General features: G+C 33.7%; 1 protein-coding gene across 1 annotated transcript in view; it reads right to left on the bottom strand.

Annotated features, from left to right (window-relative positions):
* Positions 1 to 1180, bottom strand: part of LOC118183832 (cytoplasmic polyadenylation element-binding protein 2-like) — a 141984-nt gene extending 140804 nt beyond the window's left edge. Inside the window, exon 1 of the mRNA XM_085810109.1 lies at positions 144 to 1180. Coding sequence (XP_085666235.1) covers positions 144 to 1100 — 957 coding nt within the window. The 5' untranslated portion in view covers positions 1101 to 1180. The remainder of the gene's footprint in view (positions 1 to 143) is intronic.
* Between the last annotated feature and the right edge of the window lie 17151 nt (positions 1181 to 18331).

Below are 18331 nucleotides of genomic sequence, written 5' to 3'. Positions count from 1 at the left end.
TATGAAATCACAAATAAGTTTACGGTCTGAACAATTTTCATATATGTTAATAGCTTAATTTTGATAGCCATAGCATTTCAAATACTCACAAACATTTTAATCACTGAAATCTAATGTAAAACATTTGAAAATATGTATTTTACCGGGAAAGGGAATATCATATTTCCATCTCTGTTTTCATCAAGTGTAGACATATCAAAAGGTGGGTTACCCCCAAATGAATGAGGGAATTGTTTACCAAGCGGCAAAGAAGTACTTCTTCTAAATTTGGACGGTGATATTACCATTGAATGCTGCCCAACAGCAGGTTGAGTCTTTTTCTGAGAACAAACAGGATTGATATTTGGCACCGTCCTCTTCTGGTTGGCGAGATTCATTGCATTCCATGGTAACAGCCCATTAGGTGTTTGAGGAGCTGACCAAGATGTATTTTGAGGACTACTCCAGTTAGAGAAAGTCTTCAATATATTTGACTGGGGCTGTTGATGCCTATTTTGGCTAAAATTGTGAGCACCGGTAATCGCCCTTCTTTGAGGGGGTAAAGACTGAGGTATATTTATTTGAGGTCCTAAACTAGTATTGAAAACTGGATTTGAAACATTTGGAAAGTTTTGAAATGATAGAGTATTCTTTAAGGGTGATACACCAGAACTGAAAGCATCATCTCCAGTTACACCAGACCAAAAAGTTGGTGCAGATGTGGTGATAGCAGCATCCGAAAATTCTAATTGCAGCGATGAGCTCGGTGTTCCTGATGTTGATGAAGTTTCGATTACTTGTTTTTCGAGCTGATTGTTTACAGAGAGTTCGTTGTCTTCATTTTTTGCTTTAGAACTGGAATATTCCTCCATATTTCCATCGCTGTTATTAACCAAAGCTTCACCATTCGTGGATGTTTGCTGCTGCGATTCCGTTTGTTTACCTGCAGCGGTAGTATTCGACTTGTCCATGAGCAATTCATCTTGCATGGTATGGGACACAGATTCGCCGCTAAAAAAAGACTTACTGCTTGGGTTTTGCTTATAATCTACCGGTGATATAGCAGTCACATTAGATGTTATTCCAAAACTATAATCCCCCATTAGATAGCTAGCGTTCATCAACCGGTTAAAAGAGGGGATAATTCCAACGGCACCTATGTCTCATACGCACTGCAGCATTATCCCTAAATCCAGGATATCTTCCGGTCTCCCTGGCGTTTCCCGCGACATCTGGCGTCATAATATTCGTCTATTGATTGTATACATACAACTCATGTAGAGGCTCTGCGACAGAAGAGGGTCAAGGCTGTTTTTTGGGCTATTCTCGGGGATACAGTAAACACAACTGAGATCGAATTCTGGACACAGTCCAGACCAATTAACTTTTCTAGTAGGTTTCGCAGAAACTGATTCCGCTACAAAATCTTCCTATCGGATAAAATGCAGTTTAAAAGGGTTGAGCTCTCTCCTGCGTTTTCAATACTTTCGTGAATATATACGTACAGCCGCTTATATGTGTATGCATGCTCGCAAAACAAACGCATACGTAAATACATAATAACTATGTATACAAATATGTATTTCTAATAAATATGTAAACTAAAAATTATTTGAAAGAAAAACGAAATAAAAAAATTAGTAATTAAAATGCGCATATAATTGCTGCACTGAATCATATACCAATTTTATTTTCATTATATGTATATAAAAAAGAGATGAAATTTGATATCAAACGAATGGGGTTAATTTACTAATAGGATAGGACAAAAGCTGAAATAAAATTAAATTAATACTAAAATACATCAAAATTCACATTATATTAAATAATAGTTAAAATTTTTTTGTTTTGTTCTGATATAAATCGGGTGTCTACTTCAGACAACAGCAGACTTTTATTATTATATAATTATAAAATGTTTTCTGTACTTTAATTTTTGCATGATGTATTTTTCTACTTACATACTTTAATTTTTGTATTATGTAGTTTTGCATTTATATACTTTAATTTTTGTATTAATATATTCTGGAGCAAATATTTTAAATTTAAGGATTTCTTTGATTATTTTTGTAGCTCATTCTGTTGTAGTAATTTAATTTTATTATTGTTTTCATAGTTATTGACTGAATTGCATTTATATATTTTAATACATTTTAATTACATATTTTATAAATATATATTAAAATATATATTGAATAAATTTTTATATTATATAATTTATAAATTTTTATTATATTTTAGTTGTATTTATGTATTTATCGCTCTCTTTTAATTAATTTCTCAGCATTTTGTGCGACATTTATTACATTTATTAATTAAATATTATCCTCTTTCTGATCTCTCTCTTTACATATATGTATTCATATATCTGGTTAAATTTGTGCTACTAATTTACCTACATTCAACTTCCGTTCCGTATGGTTTTTCATTCGCATAAACATTTGATAATAACTAAGAGAAAATTGTGTTTGGAGGGGGGAATCTTGAAGTCTACACATGCATTTAAACGAGTTAAACAGTATGTTGATTTATTTTTGTTTGAATATAAGTATATGCATGTTGCCTACAGAGCTTAATTTCTAAAATCAGAAGTGCCGGAGCCCTATGGAAGGCTTTCAGGAAGAAGGGGGGGAATGACGGATAATTAAAAGAATTAAATTAAAATTAAAATTAAACTCATCTTATTTGGAGCTCCGGCTGGACTTAAATTTAATTTTAAAAAAATAAGCAATAGCTTAGCCGGCCTCCGGCTGAATTCAAGCCCTGAATATGCGGTATAACTTACGATTTCAAGGGATGAGAGTGCCAAAAATCTTTCTTTTCCCAGAACACCAATGGAAAAAAAAATAAATAAAATAAAACAATTAAAGCGGCACTAATAAGAACAGAGGGAATAATAGAAATAATATGAGCGTATGAAAAGAGATTTAAATGAAGAAATGTAGCTTTGAAAACAAAGAAGAGTCCTAAACTTTCTGATCGCGATGTCCTGCCCGTATAATTCTAGCTGCCAAGCACAATGAGACTGGGCAAAAAATCTTCCCCCGAATCCTATCTAATAACAACCTGAGAACAAATGTAAGGTCTGCACAGATGAAAATTTTTGTCCATCGTATTTGGTTGCATAGTACAAGTGTGCAGGAGCTCTGCAGTAAGAGGTCACTAGCGCTGGAAGTGCACAACCAAAGTAATCATTTTTTCATTTTTAGTGCTTTCAGGAATAAAACATTTTACCCGCTTTCATAAATGCACTACTTGGAGAATAAACCTTTGACATGTGCATGTAGGATTTTCTCTCCTTAAAACTGTTAACATCTCCGTCCATTTTTTAACCAGAGAAAAATAGGCATGCAATCGGACGTTATAATCGTCTTTCAACGCATATTTATTTTTAAAATAATTTTTTTTTTCCGCTGAAACCCTGTTCCATTTACATAAAAAAAAGTGCTGGATCCCTTTTATTAGCTCCGGCTTGAATCACCATATACCCAGAAACTGAGAATTGGCGTAGCCGGGCTCCGGCGCAATTTAAGCTCTGCTTGCCTATTTATATACCTGGTTAAAGAAGAAAGAAAGCACACGTTTTACCAAGCTATAAAATTGCGTTGCTTATAACTAGTTATTAAATTACATTATAGGTGAGCTAACTATAATGTCAGTATTTATTACCATAATTAATTCAAAATTAAGTGCAGTATTTATGAATAAATATAAAACTATTTAGATTTTAAAAGTCGTAAATGACAGTAATCAAATTATTAATTAAAACTCTTAGAAACAGATTAAAAAGTACCGTACAGCGAGTGAAATTAAGTCTAAGAGAAGAATTGAATCCGTGGGTAAATTTTGTACCCAAAGTGGATCATGTTTGCGTTACGTAATAAGGAAAAGCGCAAAACCCTTTGCAATTATTTGCGCATATAAATGCACGTATGCATGGATATGATTCAGGATGTATGATAAATATAGGCATGTTTTTAAAAATCATATAAAATCAAAGCATTTTCTTCCAAAAATGCAATCTTCACTTACACTTTTGACAGAGCCTCCTTTTTTTCCTGATTCTTTTTCTCTGCATAAAATATCCTCGAGATCAAATTTTTCACCAATAAATGTCGATACACCTGGTGAGTGTGTACATGCGTTTGATAGAAAAACAAAATGAAAAAATAAATTACAAAACATAGCTGATATTATAAAGCGCATGAAGCTACAATTTAAAAAAAGTGTGCAAAAGAAGTATTTAATAATGTAAGTTTCCTCCATCCAAAGTCAGTTTACTGTTCATAAGAATGTGTAATTATAAGAAAAATCAACAGTAATAAAATTATTACAGTCAAACCTCTGTAGAGTCATTAATCTTTGTTGAAGTAGGAGATGTGAAAAATGTACTATGTCTTGCCGGGACTCGAACCTGGACGTCGTGGATACGAGCCGAGCGTGCTACCGCTACAGCGCGACAGAATGGTGGAAGGAGATAGAAAATACCTTATATACTATCTCTTTTAAAGAGCAACTGGGAATTGGGGGACATGAATGTCTTGATTTGATCTAAACGGCATATATTAATCCTAAATTTTTCAAGTACATTGTGACTGGAGAAGAAACTTTGAGCTTTGGTAATAATTTTGAAATCAAACGAGAATCATTTGCTCTGGTTGGAGAAACTTCACCAAATCATCACAAAGTTCAGTTTCAGAAATCTCGAGTAAATACCACATTGATGGTAATTTCTTTTTGTTTTGTTGCAAAGGGATAATTCACAAATAAATTGGTCTTGAGGAATAGAAGATGAACTGCATATCGTATAAAGAAATAACGGACAGACTTCAGATCCAAATTCAGAAATATAAGCCTGAAAACGCTCAACAGGAAAACTTCTCGCGCACGACAAAGCTTCGTCACACAAATTTTCGAAACCTACTTTTAAATTCGCGAAAGAGAAGTTTGAAAAGAGATTTATTTAATATTGAAAATGAATATTCATCCATTCCTTTGGCATGGGCCATACACTTAGAAGAACCTGGCAATAACATCGGCCCACTAACGGCCGAGCGGTAAGGTTCGGTGAACATTAGTAGTTCGAACTGGGTTCTATTCTAGGGCGAATGGGTTAACTGCATGAGCATTTTCGTCATTTCCCCCATGTGTAAGGTAGATAGGATCCAGTTTTTCTTAGAAAATCCTCCACCATTAGGCTCCTACCATTAGGCAGATTACCCTCGTGTGATTTCCAATAAGCGAATAAAGCAAGCAAAACTCTGGAAAGACCTGCCCGAAAGCACTCATTCTAAGCCAGACTACCTTCAAATGATGCCAGGAAATGAATTAAATGTCAGGAAATAAATTAATTTTTTTATTCTTTAATTTAGAAATTTTCGCTTCCTGAGCCTAGAGTAATATTAATTAAAATATGACTAAGAAAGCAACTCTAATCAATTTTACAATCGGTTTATCTGAACTGCAAATTTATTTAAGACCACATTTTTTTTTATTGGAATGAGACACATAAATTCAAGTTTAGTATTTCTCGAAAAGCCATAATTCCTGTTAAAAAATTAGTTACATTGAAAACTTTTAGTATCAGTAAAATACCTGTAAGCTCGTAACCTTGCTTCAAACCTTACTAACCTAAACCGAACCTTGCTCGAAAGAGTGTTGATCTAAGTGAAAATAAAAACGACAGTACAAAACTTAAATATTAAATACTAACAAAAAATACTAAATAAATGCGGACTTATTTAGCTGCGACGGAAACCTCTTAGTTTAGTCAGTAGAGATTAGAATTATCAGCCATGAAATATCATTAAGCTTTTAATAAAACCAAAGCTTTAACAATGAAATTCCTGAGTTTTTTCCAGAAATTTATGTGTTTTTCATCTGTTTCATATACTAGCCTGAGAATTTTCCGAGAGACATTGTATGGGTAAAAAGCATAATCCGCACAAGAATAGTAGGCAGTTCGATATGTAACAAAGAAATATTAAATTAATTCAGATAAAATAATTCTTCTTAATTTACATAAGTTAGAAAAGCAGAATATGTAAAAAGCAAAATAAGTACTACAGCATTAGAAAAAATACGATGAAATTTAACAATTAAATACCCATACACGCAAACATACACACAGAGAAAGAAAAGGAAAAAGAAAGAAGAAAGGAGGGAGAAAAGGAAAAGGAGGAAAAAGAAAGAAATTTTAAAGTTTTCATTAAGAGATCTGTATGTCTCTTAAGATTAAGAAATGCAAAATAACCTTTCTTTGGCTAAGATAGGAAGACTTCTGTGGGCTACAGCATATTACATCCGAATTAAATATGTAAAGTAGAAATTTCATTTGAGAGCATACATATACATTACAAGCCTGAATTACAGCTAAGGTCTATTAAGCTGAATTATAAAATTGTAGAGTCATTAGGTTAATTGGAAGCAGTAAAGATGAAAAATATGCAACCGTCTTCGCCGGGAGTCGAACCACGGACCTCTGGAATACCGGCTCAGCGTGCAGAATCACTGCACCACGAAAGCACTCAAGGAAAGTGGGAGAAATATCTTATATACTTCCCTTTTTAAAGGGCGACTGGGGTTTTTAGGGGACCCAATCGCCAAATCCTGGGCGTGGAGAAACCTCATCCAACACCCTTTTAGTTCGGGCGCCACTGTAGGGACATTAGGATTTCCTTGGAAGCAAGAGAGAGGAAAAATTAGCAACTGCCTTCGCCGGGAATCGAACCACGGACCTCTGCAATACCGGCCCAGCGTGCAGAACCACTACACCACGAAGGACGCTAGGAAAGTGGGAGAAATACTCCCCTTTTTAAAGGGCGACTAGGGTTTTAGGGGACCTAGTCGCCAAATCCTGGGTACGGAGAATCATCATCCACAACCCTTTTAGTTCGGGCGCCACTTGTAGAGTCATTAGGTTAATTGGAAGCAGAAAAGATGAAAAATATGCAACCGCCTTCGCCGGGAGTCGAACCACGGGCCTCTGAAATACCGGCCCAGCGTGCTACCCTTACACCACGAAGGCACGCTAGGGAAGTGGGAGAAATACCTTATAAAATATATGTTAGAACCTAACACAAGTAAAATAAAGCTTAATAGAGCCATCGTGCATATTTGCACTCGTACGTAGTGCATTATCAAACATTAATCGATGACTGCCATTTTTGTTAGAGTATCGAAAATCCCATTAAATACAATAGAAATTATCCTTAGAAAGAGGGAATTGATTTGATTTCGGATACTAATTAAAATGAGTACATATTTAAAAATATAAATACGTGAGCGTATTCATGCATCTAATTTATTCCCTATAAAAATTCTAAGTTTGGGTTGCTGAAATATGCAGGATTGAATTTCATATCATTCCATTATTAATGCATTTTTAACACTAACACTGTGGACTGTGAACATAAAACTACAATATTTCGCTGATTGAAGATATATAAATTAAATATATGCACTATTAATTACATTTATATCAAAAATGCTTCAGACTTTCCGTAGGAAAATAATATATATCTCATACTGGGTTTTAAACAATGTTTTTCTGTTCCATGAAATTTTATGTTTCAGTACCTTTCCTCTTAAAAATGCATTAAAGAGTCAACCGATTGGAAATATAAGATAGTAGCACCTACTTGTGTAAAGATTTACTCGTTTTACGTTAACAGCAATGTAATTTCAAAATTAGCTTTGCATATTACCATTATTCGAAACTGTCCAAAATTTCAAATGATGACGAAGTATGCAAAAAATTCATGAGATCGGTTTCCTGAGACAGTCATTAGTAAATAAATTAGGAACAATAATCCCTAATAAAATTTTAAAAGTTCTCGTTTTTATGCATTTGATAAGCGGGAAGAAAGATTTTTAAAGAATACGCCTGGAAACCGTAAAGAACAATCGTAAGAAACAGAAGAAACTTATTAAAGTCTTAAGCCTTTTACTCCTGTAAAATGTGACTAACCTCTAAGTAGCCTATAAGGAACTTACCATCATGTTTGAAAACAGGTACAGAAACTTGAGAAGGGTGTAAAAGACCCTTTTGTTTTAAACTTAAATAGATGAACATAAGGTACCCCTGGTGCTTATAAAAATCCACAAAAAATGGTAAGAAACTGAAATAAGAAATTCAAATGTAAAGCTAAATTTCAGTAACTAATAGCCAAAGGCTACACAGAGCAATTTAATCGCAAAGTTGGCTCGGAATTCAACCGCGTAATTTTAATTATCGGCAAGTAGGAACGCAGAAGACAGGAACTCTTATCTAGAATAGCAAAATTAGTACCGTGGCCTTCAAGCGGCAGAACACGCTCTTACTTAGCACTCTCAAATCTTCACTTAAATACCCGAGAACTAATTTGCATTCAGGCGGGAAAACGTAAAGAGAGAAGTGACAGTAAAGTTTCCAATCATAAAATAACTGGTTATGGAAATTAAATAAAACTCATAAACTTTTCTGTCAACATAGCTTGCTACATACATTAAACAATAGAGGAAGCATTCATCTTAACATAAAGATCGATTACATGTTTTACTCCAAGATTCAAAAAATTAGATAAATTTTCATAATAAACTAATATTTTTTGAAAACCATTTAATCAGAATATATGTAGTTGTATTCAAGGAGGCTGTAAGAGAGGAAACTCAAGTTGATATCATGGGAGTTTTCAAGTTTTCGTACTAGTGTTGGCAGATGCTAGTGAAGTACACAAAATAGTTAAAAAAGGATTTCAAAACTCAGCCTAAAGTATTTCCGAAAAATATAACATGCATTCAGAAAATGCTATATGAAGTAATTGCTTCAGCCGCTGGATAACTGCAATTTTTTTAAACAGTATTGCGTTTTATGGTTACAAGAATCAGTTTAGGATTTTAATCTGGAACTGATAATTTGAGCAAACTTAATCAGTGGAAAATACATAATTTCAATCAAATTTTTATGTGCTTAAAAGCATAAATATTCCCATAGATTTGCTTGCTTAAGCACGAAAAATATAAATTTGGAAAATATTATTTTAGATGCAACTTCATGAGCATGTTCATGCAAATTTAGCAAAATGGGAGTTATTTTCGTTATGTTGTTACAATATCACTTAATAAAAATTACTGCTTTTATTCTACTGTTATTCCTTATATAGAGTTTTTCAATATTTCATAATGACAGCTTTTTGGAAATAGAACATATTTGCAACAATATTAAAATTATTTAGTCAAAACTTCAAACAGTTAGACATAGCTAAATTAAAAAAGCATTTTAGAATTTCCCACCGACCAGGCAGGCTGCATTTATTTTCTTAAAACGTAATACACAATGGCAAACAAGCCGATTATTTTTACAAAGTAGGTAGATTTTTTACAAGTGATATTAACACCGTACTAATATAAGAGAATGATACAAATCTATTATATATAGTCATACGATATACAATATAAACCAAAGGACGGTGATATATTACGAATATAAATATAAATACGTAAAATCGAAATAGAAATTGAAAAGCTAACAAGTAAGGGAGCCACAGCTCCTGGTAACTTTTTAGCAAGCTCACTACAATATTTCTTACTAATATAAATACGTACATATACATGTGTATAGAGAAAGAGAGTGCATTCTCGCATTATTGTGCTAGAATAATCAGTTTTAAACACATGTAGTGTGACGCAAATCAGTTGCCATTCGACAATATGTTTTGAATGTATTGTATTATATATAGCACTAGATTCTGGCATTCGGGTAATGAAGAAAGAAGTGATTTGCATTGCTTTCTTGGTCACAACCACAAAACACAGACAAGAAGGCAGTAGTACGGCCGCACAAGTGCCATCACTCAAAAGGAAGACCACCGTATTCGCCGCATTTATATGGCGCATCGCGCTGCACCTTTAGCAGACATTCGAACATTTATTGATAACAGAGTGACACCGTGAGCTGTAAGAAATCGATTACCTGAGTGATAGTGCCGAGCAGATGCTCTGTAGCAACCGTATTCCTAACTGCATATCATCGCCATCTCAGAATTCGGTGGTATCAATCTAGAGCTCATTGGAGGACTGAGTGGAGAACCGTTGCATTCTTAGGTAACAGCCGTTTCTGTTTTGGTGTCAGTGAGGGCCGTTTGTTGGTTAGAAGGAGGCTTGGGGAGTCTTGGAACCAAGCTGTCTGCGAGGCAGACACATTAAGTCTACACCGGCAGTTAAGTTCCGGGAAAAATTTCCTATGACCGCAGCGTTCTCGCCGGTATGCCACACATATTGATGACATATTTATACATCAGACTGGTGATCGCAACCATTGTGCAGCCATTTTTGAGAAATACTCCAAGGAGGGAGATATTTTTCAACAGGATAACGCTGGTCTCAAACCACTGCTATTATCCAACATGTTCTACAAAGTGTCGACATGTTGCCTGGCTTGAGAAATCACCAGATCTTTCTCGCATCAATCACATATGAGACATGATTGGACGGCAAGTTATCGTCATTGACAATCAGCACGGATCGTTGCTAATTTGACTGACCAAGTGGGATGGGCATAGAACTCTATGTCGAAAAATGATATACGGCACCTTTAAGATACGATGCATGAGCATTTGCATGCTTGTATTCAACATCGTGGCAACTATAGCGATTATTAAGTATTATTATGTTGGTGCTGGGGTTTCATTTTCCATTAATGTGCATGAAATCATTAAAAATAATCTCATATTTTATATTCAATGAAAATGCATAAAATCAATCGTGAATCTTGTTTCAAAGAAAAAAAGATTGCAAATCATAGTATCTAGAGCTGATATGAGTGAGGATTAGTGACCTAGATACTGGCGCAATTACAAATTACGTTAATTTTCGTTCTACCCTAAGTTTATCTATGAATAGCCTTAAGCTAACCACAAGTCTTATAATAAAAGAGTAATACATATTTTATATGCTGTATTTTTGAAGCAAAATAAACAGCAGAGAAAAAAATGAAAGAGCTAAATCTGTACAGTAAGGAAAGGAAAGTGCATTAGAAAATTATATTTCAGTTACCACGCTATTTTCATATTTTTCTTCCTGTGGTTTTTCTTCCTTCTATCATTCACTACCAAAATGCGAATTTTACTGAAATTAAATAGTGAGCGAATCTGTAATTTAGACAGAGAGAGTTGTGGCAACCCATCAATAAACCCGTAAACCCTGAATTTCCGACCTATAGCCGATGTGCGTACTGGGAGAGTGACCTTTGCATCTATAAGCCCCAGGACTAGAATCTACAATAACTTCAGCTGAGATAATTAGACAATCCAAAATTAACTTGTATTTATTTGGATATTTAAGTTATAGAAATTCGGGATGTAGGGTGTATTTACTAATTTTTAGTTGTGCAGTAAGACGTAGTTTTTAACAAATGTTTAGTTTTACTTCTGTTTATGTGTTCCTGGAATTTAGGCTTATTTTAATTGCTCTCCGGAGCCAAATATAATGGTTTAAAATTACAGTAGTACCTCCCGTAAAAGACACCTATATTTAAGGGACAATTATGTTGGTCCTGGTCCTTTTGAATAGATACCCTAATGTATTTGTCTCTTAGCAAAGGACACTCTATTTAAGGGACTCTGAAAATCAGTTTAGAAAATAAGACAGAAGTAGAGAAATAAATAAAAAAAGGAAATACTCTTTGTTAGTAATAGTTCGGGGTTTCAAAGGCAAATTTGTGCTCAGTGATAGTTTTGTGACAAAGGAACAATAAAATGAAAAGGTTGTAGAGACATTAGGTATGTTTGGAAGCAGGCAAAATGAAAAATTAGCAACGCCTTCGCTGGGGATCGAACCGCGGACCTCTTAATTACTCGCTGAGCGTGCAGACCACCACACCACGAAGGCATGCCAAGAAGGAGGGAGAAATATTTTATATACTCCCACTTTTAAAGGGCGACTGGGGTTTTTAGGGGACTCAATCGCCAAATCCTGGGTGAAGAGAATCATCATCCAACACCCTTTTAGTTCGGGCGCCACTGTAGAGACATTAGGTATTTTTGGAAGTAGGCAAGATGAAAAATTAGCAACGCCTTCGCTGGGAATCAAACCGCGGACCTCTCAATTACGCGATGAGCGTGAAGACCACCACACCAAGAAGGCATGCCAAGAAGGCGGAGAAATACCTTATAAGGTAATTCCTCTCTTTAAACTGCTTTTCAGTTGGGAAAAGGCGAACAATACATTGGGAAAAAGCAAGTTGTAGTGTAATCAAGAGGGTATTTCAATTTCATAGAATTTAAAATCCTGTTATTTTTGATACAGTTCTTAGTAGGGGAAGAGAACAGTGTCAGCAAGTTGTAAGGTAATCCGAGATAGGACCAATGGGGAAAAAATGTGGTGAAATGGCTAGGCCGCCTGCCAAGGAACAGGAATCTCAGAATGTGGTAGAGTGAAAACTTCTATCATTCTTAGTGTTTGCTAGGACTGGGGAACTAAAGAAGTGCTGTTTTGTACTTTATGTTATTTTTGCATGTTATTTACTTTTAAGAGGAAAAGATTAACTTTAAAGCAAAAAGTTGATTTAATTCATATAGCAGAAACTGAAAAGCTTAGTTTGAAAGATTTGGGGCAGAAATTTGGAATAAGTAAAAACCAAGCAAGTCATGCTCAAGATAGAGAAGAAATAAAATTACTATGGATTAATAATTCAAATGAATATTTCAAGACTGTAAAATTTAGAAAATCGGAAACACGCGAAACTGATATATTAGTGTTCCATTGGTTTAGTTATGTAAGAGAAAACAAGGTTCCTGTAAGTGGAGTATTATTTCAAGAGAAGGAAAAAGAGACTGCGGACAGTCTGGGACTCCAGAATTCAAATCATCAAATGGTTTGTTAACCGAATTTAAAGAAAGATATAACACTACTTTTAAGACTATATGCGGAGAAGAAAATTCAGTAGATATGCAATATGTAACAGACTGTAAAAAAGCTAAATGAAATTTGTGAAGAATATGATGCTAAAAATCTCTACAATGTCGATGAATTATTTTATTAAATGTTTCCTAATAAAACTCTATATTTCAAAAGGAAACAGTGCTCTTGAGATAAAGCTCCAAGGAACACAATATGAAAAGAGAGTTTGAGCAACCACTTATAATCGAAAAAGGCCAAAAAACCAAGATGCTTCAAACATGTCAATCCAAAATCTTTATCAGTCCATTGGCATCGCAATAAAAATTTATAGATGACGCACAGTCTAGTGTTAGAAAGGTTGACTGCTTTTGATAAAACTATAGAGACATTAGGTATTTTTGGAAGCAGGCAAGAGGAAAAATTAGCAACGCCTTCGCCAGGAATCGAACCGCAGACCTCTCAATTACGCACTGAGTGTGCTGACCACTACACCACGAAGGCTCTCTAAGATGGCGGGAGAAATACCTTATACACTCCTCCTTTTAAAGGGCGACTGGGGTTTTTAAGGGACCCAATAGCCAAAGCCTGGGTGAGGAGAATCATCATTCAACACCCTTTTTTTAGTTCGAGCGCCACTTATAGAGACATCAGGTATTTTTGGCAGCAGACAAGGTGAAAAATTAGCACTCCTTCGCCGGGAATCGAACCACGGACCTCTCAATTACGCGCTGAGTGTGCTGACCACTACACCACGAAGACTCGCTAAGATGGCGAGAGAAATATCTTATAAAGCAATATCTAAATTGGAGAATTCTGCTATTTCTTGACATTTCTTCAGCCCGTCGATCAAATGTAAAACTGAAATCAGTGAAATTAGCGTTTTCCCCAACTAATGAAACATCAGTATTACAGCCTTTGGCCAAAGGTACAATTCGAAGCTTCAAGACTCATCACAGAAAATTGATTTTATGGCATGTTCTTTGTCAAGCTGCTTGAGGAAACAGCAATCGACTTGCACAACGTGTCAATGTATTGACACGTATAATTATAATATTTAATAAGAAGAACTGACAAATTTAAAAACATAATTAAAGTAATTTTCGAGTTCGTATGCCATTTAGTGGATAAGAAAAGCTTTTAAATAAGTATCACAAAGTTGTGTTCAGCTCTGATTTAAAAAAGCAGACATGAAATTTAAATTTTGAGTGCCCTTAATGAAAATACCAGTGATAAAAATAAATTGCTTGAACATGTCAAAATCAATGTTAGTGCTCAAATGCCAGAGTATTTAGAAATCGATGAGCACTTATATACCAGGCGCGTAGCCGGGGGGGGTGCCCTGGGTGCCCGGGCACCCTCCCTCTTCACCACTACCTATGCTTCAAAAAACGTGCTAACTAATTTTCCATAAATAAGGCTAAAGTTTCAAATATTGCTTTCCAGCTTTCTAAAAAATTCACGTGATTAACAAAGATTGATAGGAAAGTCTACGGTTTTCCATTTAGAAGTAAGATCAGGAAAAGTCATCCTTCCCCAGCAAACAAACGGCGGGAAAATACTTCGAAGGTTATGTGACACTTTAAAGTCGTAAAAATTTTGCTCTTTCACACCTTTGAATAGTCCTCCGTATCCGGTCCCACTTTCCCTCTAGCTATCAAGCTTAATGTCTCTAAAGAAGAAAAAGCGTGTATACGAGCCAGTTTCCCTTAGAAAGTCCTCCACGAAAGGCATCCCTCCCTTTAGGCAGATAGCCCTCGTGTGCTTTGCCATAATTAAATACACCAATACACCAAAGAATAAAAAGCCCTTTCGTTTCACACCAAGCATCTAAAAGCATAATGGTTAAACGAAAAAAGTGCTAAATAATTTTCAGATTGTTAAAAAAAGAAGAAAAAAGAAAGAAAAGACAAGAAAAAAATGTGGTATTTAATTTTAAGATTTGCTATTTATTATCTAAATATTGAACAAAATAGGGAAGGAAACACGGTAAAATAATTTTGAGTGATTGTTTTTTATATTAATTTTGAATTTCAGTTAAATCAATAAATGCAGCATAAATATTAAATGGGGAAATGGCAAGCCCTGAAAAAAGAAGCATGAATTAGGGGGGGGGATTGCTAAAAAGTGTAAAAGAAATGGAGTTTTTTTTTTCTCCCCAAACTTGTAAATTTTCTAACAAAGTTAACTCTACTGGAAGCATTTCTGTTTTCGAAAAAGGTAAACAATCGTGCCCCCTCATTTGAAAATTCTGGCTATTATATATTTATAGCTATTATAATAATAGATATAATTGTAACAATAATAGATATTATTGTAACAAGTTGTAAAAAAGATACCGTTAAGTTAAAATTTTTTAAACAAAGTTTAAAAAAAATAAGTATAAAATTATTTCAAAGGAAACCAAACTATTAAAACTAAATGTAGTTACATTTGAAAAAAGTAAAATCAAACAAGGTAATTAGCGCCAAAAGCTGCTAAATACAAACAAAATTGTTTCACATGAATATAGTAAAGTTAAATTAAAATTAAATAATTAAATTAAATAATTCCCTTGCGCCATTGTAAATGTATTAATCAAAATATTATAATTCTTATAGCATAATTATACCATAATTCTTAAAGCATTTTTAATCGTAGCTTTATAAATTCAGAAAAATAACATAGCTAATTATTTATAATTTTCAAATGAAAATGTTAAAAAATTCTTTTTTGATAAATAAGAAATAACATCGAAATGACCATTGCATTGATTTCCAGGTTTTCTTGCAGTTCTTCCTATTGTTTTATTAATTTAAGTTTGCCGAAGCTTATTTCTCCTAATAAGAACTGACAAATTTAAAACCATAATTAAAGTAATTTTCGAATTCGTATAGCCAGTTTGGCGCCCTCTTTCTAGTGATTCAAACCTGAGGCAAGAACCTCACTTGCCTCACCCTTGTCCCGGCTCTGCCTTAAGGAAACGTATTCAATAAATCTTATTAAAATTTCATAGTTTATAATTTTACCTGTAAATTCAGTTTTTCCTTTCTCTATGTAATACTGTAAGAAAACATTTAATTTAAAGTCATCTAAGAAGCAGTAGATTCAATTACATTATATTTCTAAAATATAAAAAGCCAAAATATAAATTATATAATTACTTAATGTTTATATTAACCTATTATCCTTTCACAAAGAAATTTGCCATTAATTTTCTTTTTATTGTTACACATTTTATATGTAATGATCTACCATACACAATGAGGAGTTTAATAGATGCTCTATCAAATTCTGAATATGGTTTTGATTTTAATGCGAAATCTAACACTAAAGATTCACAAAATCTTATCTTAAAATAGACATCGTATTAAAGCAATTGAAAACTATTACGACCAAGGACTTAATTAACAATTAGCTTTTAAAAACAAAGAAAGGGGGAAAAAAGACATCATTCCTCTGAAAATACAGGAAACATTCAAAAACATTTTCAACAACTTAAAAAATGCAGTGCTGCTCCATTATATGCATCATCCTTCCAAATCTATACCGTACAAAAATAAAGGAAAAATGTCAAAAGAAGATAAATCCATCCAAATGTTGCCCGAATGCAAAATTCAAGAAACACAGACCAAGATAATTTTCGAGCAGGCCTTTCTGCTTACCAACATCCAGATTAATTAAATAATACAATGGATTATCCTATTTCCTGTAACGTAGTTGAAGATAACTATTTCAGAGAAATTCAAGAATGCAATATTCAAAAATCTCAGACGAAAGATCATTCTCATGCCGATCTTCCTGCATGCCAACATCCAGATCATTCAGCCAAAGTCATGGCGTTTCATCTTCCTTCTGACACAGTACAAGATTACCATCACAAAGAAGAAAACATCCATTACAATACAAAACTACCGGCATTACTTTACTTATTAATCCTAAAGGAAATATTACAACTTCTTGATGATCTCGACCAGAACCTTCCATTAAATAGCCTTAACATCAATATTGCCAAGACTACGTTATTACGACGTAGAGGCATTTCAGTATCCTGCAACAATAAAAATGATGTCTACTTATTGGAAGACAAAATAGTGAATAGATCCGTAAAAGACACCATCCCTCGGATTTCAATACCTAGACCATCGGAACACGTCCCATTACAGTATTCAAAAGAAGGTATAAATCTTCTGACTTCAGCCACCAACCTACTAAGACTTTCCTTTAACTTACTTTATAAACGTCCAGAACGTACAGAATCCTCAACAAAATGGATAATTGAATGCTACTCTACAGCCTTCAAACTCGTATAACATTTGAAAATAATTACAACAGGTTGGAAATAGTATATACGTTTAACAGAACACTACTATATCAAACGCTGTTCCAATTGTCGAGACTTTTCACAAGATTATAACAACTGCAACAATTGGTCACACTGTATGTATTGCGGTGAATGCCATACTATCTCCCAGTGCCAAGAAATATATCCATCACCCATCAATTGCCAAGTGAACAATATTCATTTCAATACGAATTTTGTCATCAATCATAATGCAAATAGCGTCAAATGTCCGTCTTACTATCTCGAGGTAGAAAAAAATAGATCGAAAACATATTACGTATTTTCTAAGATATTTTTTAAAAATAATATTAATAATCCTGTGTAAATTGCTTTATTATCAAGTCTAAATCTTAATTGTTCAGGTGCCTTCAGGCATATTCTGGAAAAGATTTTTATCTATGAAATCTCTGCTCAACATGTAAATTACGATAGAGACTACTAATAAGTGGTAATATACTTATTTTTCAATTTGACAAGAATTCATGTGATTATTATGGATTTATTTGTTCACATGTCAGTTATATCTATTAAAAGTTTTCAATTTATAAAACAACTACTATTATAACTACTTAAATAATTGCTATGAACTTATATCATCTATTCTGTGCTATTATAGTTATTTGTTGTCTTGTAGACGAACATATTAAGGGTTTATGAGTTATGGCAGTTAAGTTTATTATGAACTTTCAAGTTTTACAACAAATTATTGTCATGATTATTTTAATAGCTTATCATAAATTTCTATGAAATACTATGTATTATTAACATGACCACTTTGAACTCCTAATTACTTTCTTAACACAAGCTTGCGAATCATATATTTATGGAATTTGAATCAAATTTTGAGAGTTTTAGGCCTAAATATCTATGAATTGTTCCCCCCCCTTTATGATTTGTTTTTCAATAGCCTATACTTTTTCTATTGACTATAACCATTGATCTCCAAACGGATTATATAAGTTTCCATATATATAGCATCTACTGACTGTTTTTATATTTGTTACGGACACCTATTGAACTTTTTAGTCAATTATGAACTGTCAAGTTTTATAACATGCTATTTTTAAGACTGATAATTTTTTACTATAAACTTTATCACGCTACTATGTATAATTTATTTAAATATATTATACTTTTTAATATTTTTACTTT

This window comes from Stegodyphus dumicola, chromosome X2 (assembly GCF_044657685.1).
Source record: "Stegodyphus dumicola isolate Sdum_Otavi_A_Nest chromosome X2, ASM4465768v1".
Lineage (NCBI taxonomy): Eukaryota > Metazoa > Arthropoda > Arachnida > Araneae > Eresidae > Stegodyphus > Stegodyphus dumicola.
The sequence above is the reverse complement of the archived record's forward strand: the minus strand, read 5'-3'. Positions and strand labels throughout refer to the sequence as shown.